This window comes from Gallus gallus, chromosome Z, assembly GCF_016699485.2.
Source record: "Gallus gallus isolate bGalGal1 chromosome Z, bGalGal1.mat.broiler.GRCg7b, whole genome shotgun sequence".
In the NCBI taxonomy this organism is placed as follows: domain Eukaryota; kingdom Metazoa; phylum Chordata; class Aves; order Galliformes; family Phasianidae; genus Gallus; species Gallus gallus.
In genome coordinates this window covers 3,877,552-3,899,234 of record NC_052572.1, presented here as the reverse complement: position 1 = coordinate 3,899,234, position 21,683 = coordinate 3,877,552, and the positions used below count along the sequence as shown (strand labels likewise).

Here is a 21,683-nt window from a genome sequence, read left to right as displayed (position 1 = left end):
AGACTTGTCTTTTTGTTCATTTTGAAGTTTTTATTTAGTTTCTTCAAGACTCGTATTTCCAGTGCAGATTGAAAGGTCAGGAGTGAGTAACATCTGGTGCCTAACTCAAATGGATGAATTTTCCCTTCACAGCACTCAGCAGTAGGAAATACTATCCCTCAGCATGGGATAAAATACATTCAAGATGCATTAGAAGATAACAGACAGGTAGGCTTTTTCTATCACAGATGTCAAAGTTCCAGACATTCTGTGTTTACTTGATCAACTCCAGCATGCACTCACTATAGGTTACTAGAGATGACAAAAGAGCAAAAGAGAAAAAAAAAAAAAAAAAAAATCACTGACATATCAGGATATGTTCACTTCCTTTTCTCTTCTTGCTTCCCTTCTTTTTCCAGTCATCCTTTGCAAACAACAACAAGAAGAGAGAGGCATAGCAAAAGATACAGAACGAAGTCTACAGCAGGTGGTACTTAGCCATTTGTGCCAGCCAAAACCATCTGCCACATCACTAGGAGGAAGGAAAGGAGCTGAATAACAGCTCAGACTCAGACTCAGACACACACACACACAAAACAAAACAAAACAAAACAAAACAAAACAAAACAAAACAAAACAAAAACCTGCAGGAGCTCTGGCTTAAATAGTGAAGAACAGGATTAATCTCTGCATCAATCTCTGCACTGTTCCGGTGGTTAGATATCAGACACTCTCTTATGACCCTTCTGCCTGTTCCAGTAGTGATCCAGGAGCAGTTCAAAAATTGGATTAATACGGACAAGAAATAGACCATAAGTTGCAGTGGAAGTGGATTACTATTATAAAGAGTCCCTTGATTAATGATCAGCCAATATCTCATGCCTTATAATTATAGGAAGGAATCCTTGCTTCTCTTAGCAATATCCTTGTCCTTCTAAGGATGTTCACTGGGAAGAAAATGTGCATCACAGACAAAGGATATACTATGAAAATAACATAAAAGATGTAGTTTATGTTTCTAGCAGACATCTTTCTGAATGTAATATGACAGCTTTCCAAGACAATATCATGATGAACTCCACACTGTACAAAATCAGTAACCTTCTCTTAATTCTGGGAACAATCAAATTAAAAGCTGAGATAGATACTGAAATTAATCCATAATATACAAGACAACCAGCAGCAACAATGTCAACCTTATTGATGCTGGTGCCTATTTATCTAGTCACTTCTCCTTTTGTTTAACTTAGTTAATTTACCTAGAGAGAGAAACAGGAAGAAGAAGAATATTCTTCCTGTTTCTTCAGAAGATAGGTGACCTTTGCAGGAAGAAACAGGGATGATTTTCAGATTTTGCTACAAGTAGTTATATTACCTCTTTGCTGAGATTTCTGAGGGTTTTCTCAGAGTCAGCGTGCAGTCTAGAAACTGAGGAGATAAGCTCATCTAGGTGGGATAAATGACAGGGAGCAACTCGAGACCTTGCTTATGGGCAAGCAAATAGTTCAAACTGAGTAAGTCAGCATAACAGACAGCTGGCAAGTTAAGTAACATGATAGACTCAGTCTGAACCTGAAGCACAGAGACTTGCATCCATATTTTTAAAAAAGAATATCTTTTTTTTTTTTTTTTTTCTGGAGAATTTCTAAATTCTGATTTCTTAATCTGAGTTGCTATGTGAGGTGTACTCATACAGACATTAGTCTCCTTTCAGGTGAATCTGAAAGTTCAAGCTGATATGTCTAAATTTTCACTTCTTTTGCAAATAAAGTGTGAGAGATGAGTTTCATTATGGACTTCTTTAAAATACTGTGGGACAACTTGATTTTATCATTTATGAATTCACATCCTTTTCTACATGGGAAGATAAAGACTTGTGTTTTTTTTTTTTTTTCTTTCTAGTTATAGTACTTATTCCCATTGTATTTTTTATTGCTTACAGTCATGTTTTCTGCAGGATTGTCTTACGAAACACAGGTAGGGATGTCCTTTCATCCGTCTAACACCGATTTGCCACTATTGCATTGTCCACTAGCTAACAGGAGAACATTTTATATTCACTTAGTCTTCTGTATTCAGTACTGTTCTGTACCATGGTTTATAAAGTAAGAATGAATCGTGACAGCCTGGTGGGAAAAAATGAATTAAAAAAAAAAATAAAGAAAAAAAAAGTGAGAATAGCATCCTAATAAAATAACTCAGGGCTTTAAGAAATAGCACCACATTTTGACCCTATTTTCATATGAGGAAGTACTAAATAATCTGTGATGGCACTCAGGCCCTTCTTCCAGAGGTAGAGCCTATGAACTGATGTTCCCACTCTAACTGCCCTGTTGCTCTCAAGTGAAGATGTATTCACCAGTTTTCTGCAACTTACTTTGGCTAACTTTATTAATTGTAATCTTGTAAAGACAATAATGAAAGTATGTAATCTATTACCTCAGATGCTATCTATTTTTTCATTCAAGCCAAAATATGGATAAAATGAGCATATCATTTCTTGACAATGGCAGCAAAAATGCCTCAGTGCTACAATCCCTAAATCAGAGAACTGTCTTTTTCTTTCTCCTTAATGCAAATGGTTTCTCTTAAGGATCAACATCTTAGTAATTTTCTCTTAAAAGCATGTACTGAAGCAATCTTCACTGTTAACTATCTCTAAAACTCCCAACTGTATTTGGTTTATAAGGCTTTTCCCTCTTTCCTCATTGGTATGCAAGAAAGAATAGAGGTAATTTTTACCTTTTATCACAAAGACATAAAAAAATGGTAAAGCAAAAGAATTAATAGCACGGTAATTACGTTTTAGTAAACACCAAAGGAAAAAAAAAAAACAAAAAGCCAACAGCCCACTAGTGAAGACGTAATAATTGCAGCTTCAGTCAAGTACTGGCAAGTGATACAAGCAAAGACCTATCAGCCTAAATGGGGACTGTACAGTTGCCATCTTCCCCCATGGAGTCTTTTGCAGTCCTGCAGAAGTAATGAAGGAGGCAATAGAATCAGATATCCCATCATTCCATTAAATGACCACAAATTATACTCTGGCTTGCATATATATTCACGCACAATAACTTCCGTAACAAGATTATTTCCCTTAAAAATTTAACAGCACTGATATTTCTCTCCCTTCCCCTGAAACCTACTGATCACCTGAGATAAATCCTGAATTAAGAATCTGAAGATGTGAAGAAAATAAAGAAAAGAAAACAAGCTTCCAGGGTTGGTTATTATTATTATTATTACTATTATTATTATTATTATTTAGATTTTTGTTGTACTTAATCAATTATGAGTTTATTCTGCCACTGAAACCTGGCTCTATATTTACCTGAGAAATGCGCTTCCAGAGACAATATACATCATCACCAATAAGAATGCAAAACAGTTACAGCATAGCTGCACACAGTTTGTATTGTTTACAATATTAAGTTTAGTGTTACTGTGATTCAAAAAGTTTGAGTTGTAAAGGTTCCTGTAACTTACAGATTTCTTCCACCATCCTTTTTCTTTCATATTTGTACTAGTGTTCCCAGTGCAAGTGAGATGACTAGGTATCATTAAGCACACGGGGATAGTCACTGGATTGGCATCCACACAGTCATGCAGAACTGCTTTCTGTGACCTCCTGGGTACTTGTGGGAACAGAGCATTAGATGAGAGAGAAGGAATGTGTCACCTCGACTGTGAGCAGCTAACAAAATGTCTCTAAGGTATGCACACTGTAGCTATCCTGCACTGAGGTTTTCTTGCCTTGATCCAAGGATACTAAAAGCATTTCATCATACTTCACATATTTACTATTTAGGTGTCTGTACCTTGTTCAGCTGCCTCAACTTTGCTTATAGTCAATGAAAAAAAGTGAAACCCAGAAAGCTGCCTAAATGTTTTTAAACATTTATCTGAGAACAAGCGGAACTATGCCATCAAAACAACTATGTCTTCCAAGCAACTATAAAAATAATCTGAATGACTAGTTCAGATACAGAAGTCCACTTTGTGAATAATTTAAGTTAGATAAGAGTAATTCCTTTGGGAACTGGCAGAACATACATCAATAAATATGCAGTACCCATACCACTGTCTTTACTGTGTGGCATAGCATGGCACTATGAAATTGCCATGGTAGCCTCTCAGTTAGCACCTGTCACCAAAACAGGACCTAGAAGATAAATGTCATCTTGAAGACATAACTCCCTGAAACACAGTATGAAACGGTTCTGTGAAAGAGCAAGTGGGATCTGGAAGGCTAAAATAGCAATGACTAAGCATAGTCACTGTTTCTGAAGTGGGAAAGAAATGGTAGATATTATATGTTTTGAGATATTTTTAACTGGACACACATGACAGTAAGTCCATCTTCGCTCTATAATCCCATCCCTGAAGACATAGAGCTATAATACAGAAGGAGGATAACTTGTCATTCTTCATGTCCGCAGATTCTGTCCCAGTCCTATGACAGGGCTTTAGCTCCTATTGGAGATGAAATGTGTTAATTACAGATGACAGAAATGGATAAAACATACATATGCAGGGACTAAATGAAGAAAATGCAGTGATAGCACATGACCAGAGGGCAGGTAGTGCTTGTACCAGCAACTTCTGGGAAAACATTAGTCTAGATTAAGACACTGCATGGAGTGAAATATACCTTGGATTCAGTAAGGGGGAAATTTTGTGTATTATACGCAAGCTTGCTCCCAAAGAAGCCCCCACTGTAGTTATACTGAAAGGAAACTCAGAATTGTGCTTCTTGTGCCTAAGAAGTCATATCTCATACATTTGATATGAATAAAGACTTGGGGGAAAGAGTGTTTCTTTTCAGAAAATATGGTTTTAATGAATGTGTAAGAAAATTCAGAGGGACCAATTCTCTATCAGTTCAAACTATTGTCTTTTTTTTTTTTTTTTAATGGAGGTATGAACAGACATACAGTTTGTAATTTATGTACTTCTATGATTCAGATAAGAACTGATCTTCTTATCTGGTCCCAAGGGGTGCAATTCAATTATATAATAATATATATATTATTATATAATATAATATATAATATATATAATTTATATATAAATTATATAATTTATATATAAATTATATAATATAATATATAATATATATATAATAATATAATATATAATAATATAATATTATTATTATAATATATATAATAATATATAATAATATATATATTATATAATATTCAATGCACTGGTGGATTATCCAGCAGATACAGAAAAGCATTGTTTAATTAGGGTTCTCTGGGATATCCCATGGTTTCTGAGGAGCCTTGACACCATGTTCTATAAGAGACATCTTTCTTGATCATTTATTATTTCCAGGTCAAATGGCACTGTGTAGTGCTGTTACACAATCTTGTTTTTTGAGCATATAAGCAAAAGTTTCAATAATGGAAATACATTATTAATCTGAATTTTCTGAAAATTGGTACAGGCAGAAAAAAGGTTTCTGTCCACAGTAATCACTCTTCTGTGTAAAGATACTTCAGAACAAATGATTTTTGATAGTCAAACCTCTGGAATTCCTAACTAGATTATCTAGGACAGCTGCATTTATAAATGAAATCAGGATACCCACAACCAAAGTCTGAGAGAAGTAACTTCTTAGAGGTTCCAGTGCCATTCAAAAGTAGTAAGAAAAACTATAATGTTAGAGGTAAAGGCAAATTTGTATAACATTTTGTGAATTACCTGGATGAAGTTTAATTATATACAATGTGCTTATATAGTTATTTTCCTATTTTTCTATTTTCCACAGAATATGATAAAAATCAGAAAATACTGAAAGAAAAGATATGGAAAGAACAATATAGAACTTTTCATTTTTTAATGGAGTTTGTAAAAGCATGTTTTCTTTTTTTAAATGCTCTTATTTTCTAAAGAAAAAAAAGTTATAACATGTCTGTGATAACATTTCATTACTATTTATTAGTATTCAGAAAAGAAGGTACTGGTTAAAGAACAACAAAGAACAGAGAGATAGTCTTTTAAGAAAAAGAAGAATTTATTGAAAAGACAGCAATAGAAAGTATTCCTTCACAGGTAAAATGGAACACCTTCCATAACTTCAAATTGGGATGGTAGTGAAAGACAAGAAGTTTGTACTGCTAGACTCATTAAATCCCAATGCTCACTTTAAGTGCCTACCCACTAGTACATACTCGAATGTACATTTTTCACTCTTTATCTTTGCTAAATGTTTCTCCAAAGTCTGTCTATTACCAAATCAAATGATGTGGTGATTTCTCATGAGTGAAATTTTAGCTCTCCCTAGAAAATACAAAGCAGTTTGTCTTAAGAAGTCCACTAGCTTTCATTTGATATGGTTTGATTCTCTGAGTTCTTTCACATCATCAGCCTGTGAAATGAAAACACTTGAAAATAAAATTAATGTTCTTCACCTCATACACTATGGTAATGGTTGTTATTTAGTTCACTACAATTACGCATTAAAAATAAAATTGTTTTCACTTCCTTACTCCATTTCTAGGGAAAAAAAAAACCACTAAAATTATTTTCCCCTAAAAATAACATGCTGAAAAGGCTTATTAAAATATAATTACTGCCCAAAATAATAATAATAATAATAATAAAATAAAAAATAAAATCCTGAAATAAGCTGCAGTGGTGTAGTTTGAAATTTGACTTCCACTGATTCAGGATTACAGAGCAGCATGTTTAGATAATAAGTAGAAGGATCTCAGATAACAGCTTGAGTGAGTCATTGGACTACAGTGTTTAGTCTGAGAAAGTGTGTTTATCTGAAGGGCTCTTGGGACTAATATGGTTCCTCTTCAAAGCCTGAAGCAGGGGTAAAAATCGCAGTGTTGGAGCCTGGCAGGATAAACATGTCCTGTGATTTGCTAGCAATTTGAGAGATGGATTTCACTACAGAGCACACTGCTGTTGTCAGGTTGAAAAGTGTCTGCATGAAAATGAATTCATGTGCACACAGCTCCAGACAATGGAAAATCTCCCTGAAATGGCATGCCATCAAATTTTAAGGCCAATTTTTCAAGTCTCTGAGTCACACTTGGGAAATATACCGGTGCACTAAGTTTATCATGAAAAGCTCACATTTTAACAAGCAAAAATTGGTGCAATAATCTCCACATATATCGCCTCACTGTCAGGTACAGAAAGCCATTTTTTTTCTGCATATTTGTCTGTTCTGTGTCTCAAAACAGTTTTATTATTATTATTATTATTATTTTACATAGGATCATCTTAGTTTGATATTCAGTGAAGGGAATTTTAAACATAGGCATGAAGTCTGAACATGGAGAATAGATAATGTACCTTCAGGAGGTAAGCTGTAGCAAAAACAAAGACTCTTGTGTCAGTCACCAGTGTATAAATACAGCAGAAGGGACAACTGCCATGTATGTTCTGGGAGGAGAAACTCAAGCTGTACTTCAAGAGTAGTGATATATCTGTATATTTTTAGAAGAGAATGAGAAAGCAGGAAAAAAAAAAAGTGAATAGTATTTTTAAATCTTTGTGGAGGCTTCTTGTGCATGACTGCAAAATGCACAAATGTGAAAGGCAAATGAAAAAGGGATTTGATGTTTGACTGTCCTTTCCTTTGCATCATAGGTTTTCTGTAAATCAAAACATTCCCACCATTCTAAATATAATGTGCGTAAAAGCAGATGAGGTTTGTGACACACAAAATAAGAAAGAGAAACCTCAAGAAATGTCCCATGGACAAGGCTGAATAAGACAGTTCAATCTATCTTTATAGATAATAGTTTGCATTTGAAGATATCACTGATACTTTTTTTGAACAGCAAAGGTGAGGCTAAGGACACATCACTTTTAGATTTAAATATGCCACAGAAAAAATATTAAAAAACACATATCTATATATTTTATTGTTACTTTCTCTCTTGCTGCACACCAATTATTCAAGCTTTATAATGGGAAATTCTGAAGTAAGTGCTGTTTATGACAATTTTGTTACGTGCAGGTGCATTAGTAATATCTGCTCTTAACGTTCTCTGGGGTAAACTTAACCTTATTCTGTCTGAAGTTGATCGCTGTGAGCAAAGCCAGGTAGCCCTGCTGGCAGGCATAGCAGGTGGTGAGAAGCAGGGGTAGGGAGTTCAGTGAAGCATAACTACTTACGCCAGCCCTAACTGCACTTAAGAAGTGCTTCTTTATCTTCTGTGGAAACATAGATTTCAGAAAAACATTATAGAACAATCAACAATGATATACCCAGAATTCATGGAACCTCAGTCTGTGTCCCATGAACGTGAATTCACCATATTTAATTATGCCTATGTGTGTTTATGAAAATAAGATGATCACTAACTTAGTAAGCAACACTAACAGTTTATTCCTGTTTCTACTGTTATTTTGATTTTTCTTTTTTTTTAAAAAACTTCAGAATTTTGAGAACTAGAAATATATTTCTGAAACATTGTACAGGTTTTCACTGCCAAAGCACCACTATCTATCATTTAAAATACCTGATATTTTTATCTGGCTTCCGATATAAAATCTGATTTTATCCAATTTTTTAACTCTAGACTGAGCAATAAAAGGACAATATTAATTATTAACAAATCATAACATTTGGTCATTGTTGAATATATATATGTACATGTACACCTGTAGTTACTGCTAATGTACTAATGTACTGCTGATGTAAAGGAAAGGAGAAGCACCTTATCTGAAACATATTCTCAAGAACATCCTTGTACATTTACGTCAATCTTTTTTTTTTCTACCAATTTCCTACATTTCTTGAATAGAAAGGAATTACAGATTTAGCTTCTTGATGTTCTAAAGTGATTAAGATCATGATTCAAAGCTGGTAATGAAATAGCTATGATTGCAAGGACACCCAAAGGGAAATGAGACATTCACTATGTGATTCACAGCTTACAACACCGTCTTTGCTGGTCACTGAGACCCAGTATAATGTTATCAGAGCACACCACCATCAGTATAGCCAGTGCATTGGATTTCTACTCTAAGTCACTGAGGATACAGGACAGTTTCAACTTGAATTTTTGTGAGAGTGACATTAAGTCCTCTGTGAGAAAAGAGGTTATATTTGCTTTCAACTTCAATGAAATTTGTATTAAGTTTGATTCTGGAGTTGTGCAGTGAAATAGAGAGGGAGCCATTTCAGAGCCATCTGTAAAAATAAGCAGCTAAATCTAGAATACTTAGAGTGGATGGCTTCTAAAAAATAAGGGCCTGGAAAAGTAGGAAGAGCTTCCTAGCAAAAGTAACACTGAGATATGCTTCAGTGATTACAGTTTGAACTGGAAAAGTAGGGAAACACACAGTAGAGATTTTATGGTATCACTTCAACTTGGATCTTGAAGTAGAATATCTGTGCTAGCCTGTACAGTGTCCTGAGGATTATCAAGTTTCAATCCTCTGCCGTTGGCAGTCACCACATTCCAGATCTGGTACTAGACCAGGTTGCCCAGGACCCCAACCAACCTGTTCTTGTGCTCCTCCAGGGACGGAGCATTCACAGCCCCTCTGGGCAGAACTGTTCCAGCACCTCACCACTCTCTCTGTGAAGAACTTATCCTTGACGTCCAATTTACACCTTCCATGCTTGAGCTTAAAACAATTTCCCCTTGTCCTATCACTATCTACCCAAGTAAATGTTGATTCCCCTCCTGTTTATAATCCCCTTTTAAATAGTGGACGGCTGCAGTGAGATCTCCTTGCAGCCTTCTCTTCTCCAGGCTGAACAAATCCAGCCTTCGTAGGGGAGAGAAAACCAAACAAATTTGCAGAAAACTGGGAACATACCTACGAAGAGGAAAATTTGTATGTCATTTTGCTGCTCTTTCCATTAGAAAAAGGCTGAATGTATAAACTGATTCATCACTCCTCTTCACTTCTGGGTCAGGAAGTAATCTGCTTTTAGCATTTTAACTCTACAATATCAGACTAAAATGAATTTAGGTGTAAAATGATGTAGACGTAGACAGCAGACCATTTTAAAGGTTAACACAGGACATCCCTAACGCATAAAGTTTTACAATATTAAAAAGCTGGAGCAGTAATACCCCTAATAATTGCTTACTAATGACAAAACAGGACTGAAGTTACAAGGCTCAGATCTCCTGAATGAGAAAAGATGTTGCTTCTCCTTCTCCATCAAAAGTACTGATATTTTCACACATTCGTAACAATTATGATGCTCCAGTGTTTCCCCATTCAAAAAATTTCTAAAGCTATCCTAGGCTTATAATGCATGGGAAAGTTCTTAAGCCTTTTTTAGTAATAAATTTTAGGTCAGTTAAATTCACAGCTTTGAAGACTTGCCTTGAGATCTAGTTTGACTTTTCTCAAAATCAAATACTATTACTGGAGACTCAGCAGCAAATGACTGGTTAGCTGCTAGGACTGTAACTTTTGGGGTCAAGGAAGAATAATTCTGGGCATGTTTTGATACCTGGATGTGGGTTGAGTTTACTTTGAAATTGGCCTATATTTTGTTCATACATAAACTCCCACCACAGTCCTTCTGAACTACTTTCAGCCTTATATAACTTAACGCTGTTCCAATTCCTGGCAGTAGACAGCATTTCCTATTATTTGCAGTGAAGAGTTAAGGTACATTCAGACTTTTGGGAAGTCAAGATCAAGGTTTTCAGGCTTCCTAATCATTTTTGTTAAGGATTTACTGTCCCTGTTGACTGACTTATTCCTATAAAAGATGTGCTTATACTATGAAAGCTCATGAAACTATCAAAACCTTCAAAGAGTATCAGACACATACCTCACGAAAAGATCAAACTGTTGCAACATTTTGATCAAACAATAATAAAGTTTTGAGATGGAAAGGAGATGAACTGAGTCAGGATTCAAACAGACAAACAAACAAACAAACAAACAAAAAACATACTTCTTGGAATCCCTCTTTTACTTTAGTGTATGTGAAAAACGTAATTCCTTGACTGATGTTCACACACACATACACATGCTATACATACACTGTGCGTTACTTGAGCAGTATTTTTTTTTTTTTCTTTTTCCCTCCAGGCGAACATCTGATATTTAAACATAATCTGGGAAGAATGGTAACAAAATACTTGATCTACAAGTATATCAGAAGATTCCTGCAGTATATAGAAAAAGTAGTGATGAAAAATAGAAAAGACAAATTAACTGTACCACTTATTAATCTCACAGCTGTGATAGATATTTCTGTGTACATGAGAAAAAGAAAGAAAAAGCTTTCTAGCTTCTACATGATTTAATTTTTCTGTCTTTTCTTGTCAGATTTTGAAATTGTATTATATCACATAAGCAGTATAATCTCCTTTGATAAATCCTCAATGTTATTGTATGATTGCTCCCTTTATGTTTAAATAAGAGAGCTTATTTCTCACTCTGTGACCCATATATCTATATCTATTCTTTGTCTATTATCTCTGATAGAACAGTTTACATTGGAAAACTACTCACCTGTCCAGCAGTGTCTAGAATGTCCAAGTAGGCTGGTTCATCATCAATTCGGACTTGAGTTTTATAGGCATCCTCTGAAAAAACAGTGCAACACATAGGAACGGCTCAGAGAAAAGCAAAAATAGTAGATTTTCTAACCTGGAGTAGACTTTCTAAAAGCCCTCCTGTCTGAACTAACTTTGCTTTCTTTTCAGTAACTAATACATTTTCCAAAATCCTAAAACACTGAAAAACATTATGGAATACACTTGTCTTTTCCATTGCACTATTTCAAAATAATGTAATAGTAAACTTACCTGGATCTAAAAGCATAGTCCAGACCACATTGTTACATGAGTTACCAATATTCAGGGTCTCTCTTCTGGTGCTAGGAACCAGCTTTCCACTGAGGTTTTCCAGCAAATAGTTTCAAGAAAAAGCTTTGTCTAAATTACTGAAAAAGTCTTCCTGTGGCCGATGGGGACTTCTGGTTCAGATTTGCTAAAGCAATTAATTAGACCATTGCATATCTCTGAATTTTTAAGAATAAATTCACATTCAGCATTGCTTGAAAGGGAAAAAATATGCTTGTTGGATCATTCCCTTAGCTCATGCTTTTGTCAAGATAAATTTGGGAAGTGAAGAACAAAACAGGAGACCTACTATTTTCATAAACTATCTTCTTCACAGTTCTATTTCATTCTACTCTCAGTATTTGTGTTTCCCTCCTAAGGTTAAACACAGCTCAGTAATCAGGCCATGTTTGTACTTGAAAGAGTCTCAGAAATTATCTATGCTGTCTAATTAAACAACAATGCGTAGCAGTCTGAGTGGTTTTGGTGACTGATGTTACACTTTGGCTGTGTACTGAGGCATGAAGACAAGACAAGTGAATTTAATGCATTTGAGAAGTGCCATTAATCAGAATGAATATACGGTTGACCATGTCCAATGGCTCAATTCTGCAAGCCCTGTCTGACAGAGGCCTCTGAGGACCAGGGAATGGAATTAATGGAATTAATCAGAAAGTAGCAGGAATTCTCAAGACATTCAAATTTGTGCCCTGCATTTCTTGTATTATACAACACTTTATAAAAGAATTTAAAAACCTGGTCTGTACCTACAGAAAGGAAAAAAAAAAACAAACTTAAAATATGAAGCACTATGTATGTCGTTATCTTGGTTCTCTGCTGCATTGCCACTGACAGGCTATCTTTAATGACATAATCATATACAGTAATTTCCATGAATCTCTTGCTTCATTTAGGCCTCAGTTCAGCAAATTACTTAGGAATACGTATTGTTTTAAACAAATACTACGAATCATCCCACTGATATTATGATGACCCAGAGGCTTAATTAAATACATAATACACTGTCTTGCTGAGAAAGCCAAAGCACTCCAACCAGCATGTGTTTCAGTCAATAGATCTCTTTATAGGTATTGCTGAATAAGAACTTTAATACCAAAGAAGAACCATATAGATTGAATTAGAGTGCTTAGGTTATTTAATCTGTTATGGCACAGCAAGCATGCATGCAGTAATTTATTTTTTTATTTTTAACTAAAAATGAAAATTGTGTACACATGAAAAGATGTACTATCAAACATTATTTTTACTTAATATAAATAATATGAATGATATAAAAGATATATTTTTATATGCAGGTGGATGTCCATTTGCATTGCATTCATCTTTATGTAATTAACATATAACTCACATAAATTTAGCTTGCAGTCTTTGCTCAAGATCAAGGGAAGTGAGTTTGTACCCTAATACCAGATAACAGATCATAGCACACACTCATGGCCTAGCAGGTTCATAATGTTTGGAGCAGGCCTTACCATTTACCCTGTGTATTTGTTGATCTACTGGGCTATTATGATGATATATACATATATTTTTCCAGCATAGGATTTAGAAGGATGATTCATAAATCAAAAATCATGCTTCCCATCCCATGTTGTATGGACTTGGAAGAAAAGCTAAGATGGAAGAGCTGTACCACTTAGTTCTGAACTACAGTTAATTCTTAAAATGGAATTTCATCTGAGGAGGTAATGGAAGTAGATCAGAGTAAAGATGATGTTGATAGATGTCTTTATTTTACTCAGTTGATCTGATGAGCAGAGGCAGATGCAGACTTATATAGATATCCATATACTGAACTCAATTAGTATATTCCTATTTGTAGCTATAATGCTAAACATTATAGCTGTATGTTTCCTTAAGTATTTCAAAAAGGACAATGTGGATAGTCTTTCTTAGCCCAAGCAATGTAATATTATGGTCACAATAAGGAAGCTGAGAAACGCTAAAATCAGAAAGGAGCACATTTTTTTTATGTGGAATGAGAAGAACAGAAGGGAAGATGCAGCACTGACATACAATCTCAGTGCATAGGCAGCACAGCAGGAAAGACTTCATGAAGAGCATTAGTAAATTTGCTGTCTAATCTTATCTCTTTGAAAAACCATTCATATTATTACAAATACTGTCTGGTATATTTACACTCTTCAAAATCTTTGAGTACATTACATTTTCTTTCATCTAATTAATTTATACAGTATTCCATTTAAAGATAATTGGTAGCTCTTAGGTCATGTATATTTGGATTTTACATCCTACAGCCCTAAGGAGTGATCCTTTTAAAATTTATTTAAACATAAAACTAGCTGGAGTTGAAGAAAAGCAGTAGGACAAGGTAAAAAAACAAAAACAAAACAAACAACAATAACAACAACAAAACACCCACATCAGACAATCACGTGGAAACACAGAATCAAAGAATGGCATAGAAAGGATCTCAGAGATCACCTAGTTACAAGACCCATGACCCATGCCGTGGACAGGGTTGCCAATCACTAGATCAAGAACTAGATCAGGATACCCAGTGTCCCATCTAACTTGGCCTTAATCAAACTAATTTTATTATATTAAGTTCAGTAGAAATCTCTTTCTTTGAAGCTAATTGAAAGGTCTCAAATTTTGCTTTCATTAAAATGCAGCAGGTTGATAGGATATTTTAAGGAATAATTAAGGATGCAGCCTATTTTTACTACTATGATATACAACAATTCAAATACAGAATGGAAGAATGAGCATTTTTAACATATTAAAGGAAGAAAACAAAATCTGCATCATTGTGTAGTTTATGTAACAGTTAACTAATTTATTAAATGAATAGTTAAAATACATAGCAAAACCTCTGTTTTAAAAATATGTATATTTTTTCCATACAGAGAGGTTGAGAATCAAACTGAGCTCCACCTATTTTACAATTGACATTTAATTATTTTATTATTATTTCCTCCTTTAATGAATATCTGACTTAAATCAAGAACGTATTTTCTAAAAGGACAGTTTTTGTTTTCGTAGTTATTTGATTGTTCTTTTTAGTATTATTAGGAAGATAAAAGAAATAAAAGCTTGCTCAAGCCTTTTTTTTTTTTAAAGACAATGAGTGTATTCTCTTTTTTCACCTTTCATTTTTGAAGGACAGCTCTTTGGAGACAGAAGAACAATAATTAATGCAGACTTGTGTTACTCTCAGTTATTTTAGCACAGGAGAATCTAGACACATTAAAAATGTATCAAAGATCTTTTTCTGCTATGAGCAGGTAACTTCCTCATGACAAATAGATTTGGTTGGTTTACAGTTTAAAGGAGTGTTGCAATGGGCTTTTTATCTACATCATAGACATATCCCAATCCCTGAAATGTAGGTCAGCAGCTACTTCCTTTCACTTGTTAATTCTGCTCCTATGACTTCCAGATAAACATTCTCTCCTTTTCACTGTCTTCTGCACTGAAGATTATCTCATATATAGATGAGCCAAGGTATATTTTATTTGTCTAGAGAAATGCCAAACCAACAGAAGGAAGTCCAAGCTCAGTCAGTCACACCTGGAGTTCTGCCTCTTGTTGTCCTCCTTGTATGCCAAAGAGACAGCAGGGACTCAGTTCTTGTTGTGCTTATATTATCTGCTACATATGCATTTTAATTCAGGGTTGCTCCTGAATATGGGATGATAATTAGTCATTTGCTGTTTATATTTTCTTTCTACTTACAAGAAAATAAGAAGAGAGTGGACAAACAGAGATCTAAACCACTGTACCAGCTACTACATGTAACTTCTTGTTTGAGATAAAAATATTAATGTCACAGGAATTGGCCATCAAAATATATTGGTCTCATGATTTCCCTTATCGTGTGTCAATGGTTTACAGGCTGGTTCAGCACAGTTCCATGACAGGCGAGGCGGAGGGGCCCATGGATCTGTGCCCCAAAAAAACGGAAAAAGGGAAATGGGAAAAAAGGGTAGAGAGATGGGCCTAAAAACAAAACAGCGGCAATCATCAGAGGAGAAGCAAACTATTTTGCTAAACAAAATGCAAGATAACACACTATAATGCAATATAATATAATTGAATTGAAACTAATAAATCAAATTAAATGAGAGAGAATTTCCAAAAGCCAAAGGCCTTACTCTAATGCTGTGATGGGATGGCACCCACAATGGGGGTGAGCCAGAGGATCAAAAAAGGGCCATCAGGTGACCTACAAGGACTTTTTATCTTCTCCCTCTGAGTGGAAATGGTAACAGAACAGGGAACAGTCCTCTGGGGAATGTAGTAGTAGTTCTCTTCCAGAACAGGTACTCGGACCTGGAGCATTAACTCTTTACCTCCCAATGCACTACATGATGTTATGATGTGGAATAGTGATAACCAAACATCATAAAACCATGACATCAAGAAACTGTGCTCCTGGAGTAGGAGTGTTCTATAATTTGGGTGAGCATTGATATCAGCATTTTGTAGTCAATGACAGTAAGTCACCAGGGTTGCCTTCCTTTGAGTTCAATGCACACAGTAAGCAGTGAATGGCTTGGAACTATAGAACTAACAGATTCAATTGCCTTATATTCTGTAAATGCTCATGTAGATAGCAGTATTCTTTAAAATACAGCTAGTAGGAAAATTGGGCACTCACATGCCATATCAAACTAGTAACTGTGATGCTTCAATGTCCTATTCCCAGTTCTGCCTAGTGTAACTTAATTCTGTTATACCAACAGTGAAGAATACTTCAGATTATTTGTTCCAGTCCTGCTGTTTTTTTATTTCTCAACATTGAAACACATTTAATGGTATTCTGTCATTTGTTTAGCTTTGTTAAATCCTTCGGGTTTTGCTCAGTTTTGTGCCAACTGTATAAATGATTACAACAGGCAACATCACTTCTAGTGGAAGAATCTTGCTGAAATTTTGTAGCAAACAAAAAGGATGGCCACTGCCTTCCCAAAATCACAAGTGAAAACTCCTTCTTCAGTAAAGATGTGCTCTGCTGTTGTTTACACTTCTATGAAAGTGAAGAAGTTAAGTATTGCAACATTTAATGTAGTTAATACCTCTGTGTTAACCCTGATTCTTTTAAAAAGACTATAGAAAAGACCTTGAGAAAATTGAAATAATTTCAGAATAAAACAAACAAACAAACAAACAAAATAACAACAACACCAAAACATCAGTTATGTTAAGTGCTTCCTATGGAAGAATTTCATATAATTATTCATTATATATTCAGGTGCATGATGAGAAACATGGCATTTTCTATTTTTCAGTTTTCATTTTAGCATTCAAATTACCACAGACATATCCTCAGATAAGATATTAAACCACAGTCTTGGACCTGTATGTCTTCAGAAAACATTATTTCATGTTTTAAAATGGTTTTGCCAAATTCAAATGAATATTGTTGTTATACACTCCATCTGTCCTTAATAATTTCATTTGAAGTTGCAATTCTCCATTTTCTCAATTCTGTAAGATGGAAAACAAACTTCCAAATGAAACTTGGAATACAGAATGGCTCTTAGCTTTTAGTTCACTTTGTCCTCCTGAAATAAACTGGATGAATATTGTCATGGGAAGTACAAGCATGGTTGAATGCAAAACTCATAGACATATGGATGGAGAATCTGATCGTATTCTTACATAGCAACAAGGTAATTAAATGTAGATTTCTCCTGTATATAGAATATTTCACCTCCTATAAATGATTTACCTCCACAGAGAGACTTGGATATAGCCAAAGTTTGGATTAAAGTCTGACAAAATATAACTGAATAATTTTGCCCAGTGCAGCAACTATCAGTTATGATGTGAATGCTGTTATCAGTGAAATAGCCATACTGGATTTTCATATGCAAGTATGCAGAGAAATGACTAAATTTATATGCATCATTATAAATTATATTTTACTTGTGTGTTATCACATCTATATGAATGAGATTACTCACATGAGTGACAAGTATTTATCTTAGAATCAGTTCTAGAAGAGAAAATACAAATTCTTAAATTCTTGGTTTTTTTTTTTTTCAAATCAGAATTAAGGATAACTCCAGCAAACCTTTGTTGTAGCACTTGCTTTACTGCTAGAAACCACTTACAATGTAGATAACACACTAATAGTTAATAAAGGGATATCATTACTTTCTCTGATTCCAGAAAAATGTCATTTACTTCAAAGATGTACATGAACAACGTGAACAAAGTACTCTTCTTTAATCAAAACATGATAATTAACAGGAGTCCAAGTACCCTTATCTTGGGGAAAAAGAATAGAAGGTAGCAATTTCATTACTCTTTCAAGTCTATGATTGTGCTACTGAGTGGGAGGATCTGACAGCTATGAAATCACTTCTTGTCATTTCAGGTGGAGTAATTAACAAGGTGACTATATCTGCATGGCTATTAGCATGGATGGTGTCTTGGATTTAGTAAGGTGTAGATGGCTTCTGGCTTCCATGAAAGAAAGGTTAATAGAGACATTTTTCTTGTGATGAAAAATTCAGAATGAGTGAGATGAATCACCCACCTCCAGCCAACCATAACATAAGTCTTTTTTCCAATTTCAAAAAATCATTTAAGAGATTTTTTTTTTTTTTTTTTTTTTTTTTTTTACACAACATGGTATACAGGAAACAGGAAAGCGCGTTTTACATGTGATGATCTTATCTAAGAGTACAAGCCTCATTTTGACTTCAAAGTTCATGGTCCCAGTCATAGTTATTTATCACTAGGATAAAGCCTCAGAATGACTTCAGTGTTCACTCTAGCTTCAGTCATGTAGTTTCCAGGACCTCTGAATCTTCTCAGCTATGTAATTATGACAAAGATAGAAGACATTCTGCTCTAACATAGACCTAAGATCCTGAGTTTTCACTGTAGTATTTAACATCTGTGAACACTATTCATCTGATCAACCTGAAATATAAACATTAGAGTGAGATGAATCATGCTCTAGAACTCCTGTATATTTCTGTTTTGAGTTAAAGGCCAAAAACTACCTGTGACTTCACTGTGGGTTATAGTTCTGAATAAATTTACAAACTCCTCTTTGTTCACGTTGCCATCCAAATGGATACTTTGCCCACACGTATGCCCAGTCAGAATCTATAAACCAGGATCTGAATACTCCTGATTACATGTGTGGTTCAATGTGATGAAAGTGTGCATACACAATGTTTTTAAAAGCCCTACAATATCTCAGAACCCAAGGGGGAACTGCTGTCCCAGTTCTGCGACAGGTCAATGTTTGGTGCATCACTGTAACCCCTAAGGGAGGATTGAAGAGCTCACCTCTGAGGGCACTCAGAGGTTTGTCTATGATCAGGAAAACAACTCTTCCACTCCTTTTGCTACTCCAGCTTATTAGGAAGTTGATGAACCAAAGCAGGATGAGGGAAGGATTGTTGGAATGTGTCAAAGCATACATTCTAGTTGCTGAAATACAAGGTCTGCAGCCTGTCTGAAGCTGATATGCAAAACAATACAAAACAAAACAACATAAGCAAAACCAAGAACAAAGCAAGAACAAAGAAAATTAAAAGCTTATTTTTGTGTTGAACAGCCTAGCATAAAACATTTTATTTATTTGAATTAATATTTGTTTTTTTAAAAATCATTCTATCCTTGACTGATTTTTTATAGCCTCTGGATATGGACTTTATTATCAAGTAATATTTATTCTATTGTTATTACAGAATATACCTCAGAAATGCTCTGATATTGTCACATTTATAAGGAAAGGTTTTTTCTTCTTAAAATTTACTCCAGGTATCCACTACTTACTTGGGAATAGCAATTAAAAGGGCATGCTATTATACAGAGTTATTGATTATTTTTCTTCTTTCTCTGTTTAGCAGGTACACAATTAAACTAGCAGGTGTCTAGCAGGAATAGAAGGGTTATAAACTATGCTTTGATCCTCCATTGATGCTTTCCTCAGTGGGGAAGAACAGATGGTCAAGGCAGGAGTATATCTTAATTCTAACAAAAAGAGTGTTAATGAAGGATAGGTGGTAAGTATGAATGTCAATTAAAGAGTAGTGGTGTTTTCATGCATGTGACTATGAAACATAGTACTACATAGGAGAAACACTTATCTGTCCTATTTTAAACACAGTAAACAGATGTTGGACATGTCTGGGAAATAAATAGTGTTGTTCATCCATTTTCTTGCTTTATGAGACAGAATAGAAAGGAAATCACGACATTATAGAGGTTGGAAGGGACCTTTAGGGATCATCTAGTCCTAAAGGAGGTTCCCTAGAGTAGGTTACACAAGAAAGTATCCAGGCAGGTCTTGAATATCTTCAGCGGAGGAGGCTTCACAACCTCTCTGGGCAGCATATTCCAGTACTCTGTTACCCTCAAAGTAAAGAAGCTCTTCCTCATGTTCCTATGGAACTTCTTACAGTGCGTACCCATTACCCCTTGTCTTGTTGTTGGGCACAGCTAGAAAGAGCCTGTTCCCCTTCATTTAACTCCCACTTATTAGATATTTATAGGCATTGATAAGTCCCTTTCTCAGCCTTCTCTGGGCTGCACAGTCCCAGGTTTCTCAGCCTTTCCTCATAAGGGAGATGCTTCAGGCCATAAATCATCTTTGTAGCCCAGAGAAGTTATGGATCCCCCATCTCTGTTGAAAGCCAGGTTGAACAGGACCCTGAGCAATCTGATCTAATACCTGATCTTGTGACTGGCAAACCTGTTTGTGGCAAGAGGGGTTGGAATCTGATGATTTCATGACTCTATGATTTTTTCTAGCAGGTCAGCCCCTAACCTGTACTGGTGCATGCAATCCAGTCACCATCAATTAAGGTCATTCAGAGTAGGAAAAAGCCCTAAATGAGAATATATAAATTAGAGCCATAGAAATTCCATCAGTCTATTCAATAAATTTGACTCTTTTAAAGATTGACAAGTACAACAAGGAATTCATAGAATCACAGAATGGCTTGGGTTGGAAAGGACCTCAAGGATCATCAAGCACCAATCCCCCTGCTGTATGCAGGGCTACCAACCTCCATATCTAATACTAGACCAGGCTGCCCAGGGCCCCATCCAACCTGGCTTTGAACATCCGCAGTGTCGGGGCATCCACAACCTCTCTGGGCAGCCTGTTCCAGCACTTCACCACTCCCTTGGTAAAGAACTTCCTCCTGACATCCAACCTAAATCTTCCCTCCCTCAACCTAAACCCTTTTCCCCTTGTCCTGCCATTACCTACCATTTCAAAGAGTTGACTCCCCTCCTGTTTGTAGGCTTCCTTTAGTTAATGGAAGGCTGCAGTGTGGTCACCCCGCAGCCTTCTTTTATCAAGGCTGAACAAGCCCAGCTCCCTCAGCCTATCTTCGTAGGAGAAGTGCTCCAGCCCTCTAATAATCTATGTGGCCCTCCTTTGGACCTTCTCTGACAGCTCCCTGTCTCTCTTCTGTTGGGGGCCTCAGACCTGGATGCAGTACTCCAGATGGGGCCTCACAAGGGCAAAGTAGAGAGGGACAATCACCTCCCTGTCCCTGCTGGAAACTCCCCTTCTGACGGAGCCCAGGATACCATTTGCTTTCCAAGCTGCAAGAGCACACTGCTGGCTCCCATTCAGTTTTTCATCCACCAGGACCCCCAGGTTCTTCTCTGCAGGGCTACTCTCAAGGACTGCTCCTCCCAGTCTGTATAAATGTCTGGGATTCCTCCAGCCCAAGCACAGAATCTTGTACTTTGCTGTGTTGAACTTCATTAGATTCTCCCAGGCCCATCTTTCAAGTCTGTGGAGGTCCCTCTGAATGGCATCCCTGCCTTCCACCATGTCAACCACACCACTCAGCTTGGTGTCATCAGCAAACTTGCTGAGAGTGCACACAATTGCATCATTGATGTCATTGATAAAGATGTTAAAGAGCACTGGTC

At 35.8% G+C, this 21,683-nt stretch overlaps 1 protein-coding gene across 3 annotated transcripts in view; it reads right to left on the bottom strand.

The window, feature by feature from the left end:
* Positions 1 to 21,683, bottom strand: part of RIT2 (Ras like without CAAX 2) — a 187,228-nt gene that overhangs the window by 95,354 nt on the left and 70,191 nt on the right. For all 3 annotated transcript variants that reach the window (XM_001233996.7, XM_046905803.1, XM_040656151.2), the window contains one exon: positions 11,446 to 11,519. In XM_001233996.7, coding sequence (XP_001233997.2) covers positions 11,446 to 11,519 — 74 coding nt within the window. The remainder of the gene's footprint in view (positions 1 to 11,445; positions 11,520 to 21,683) is intronic.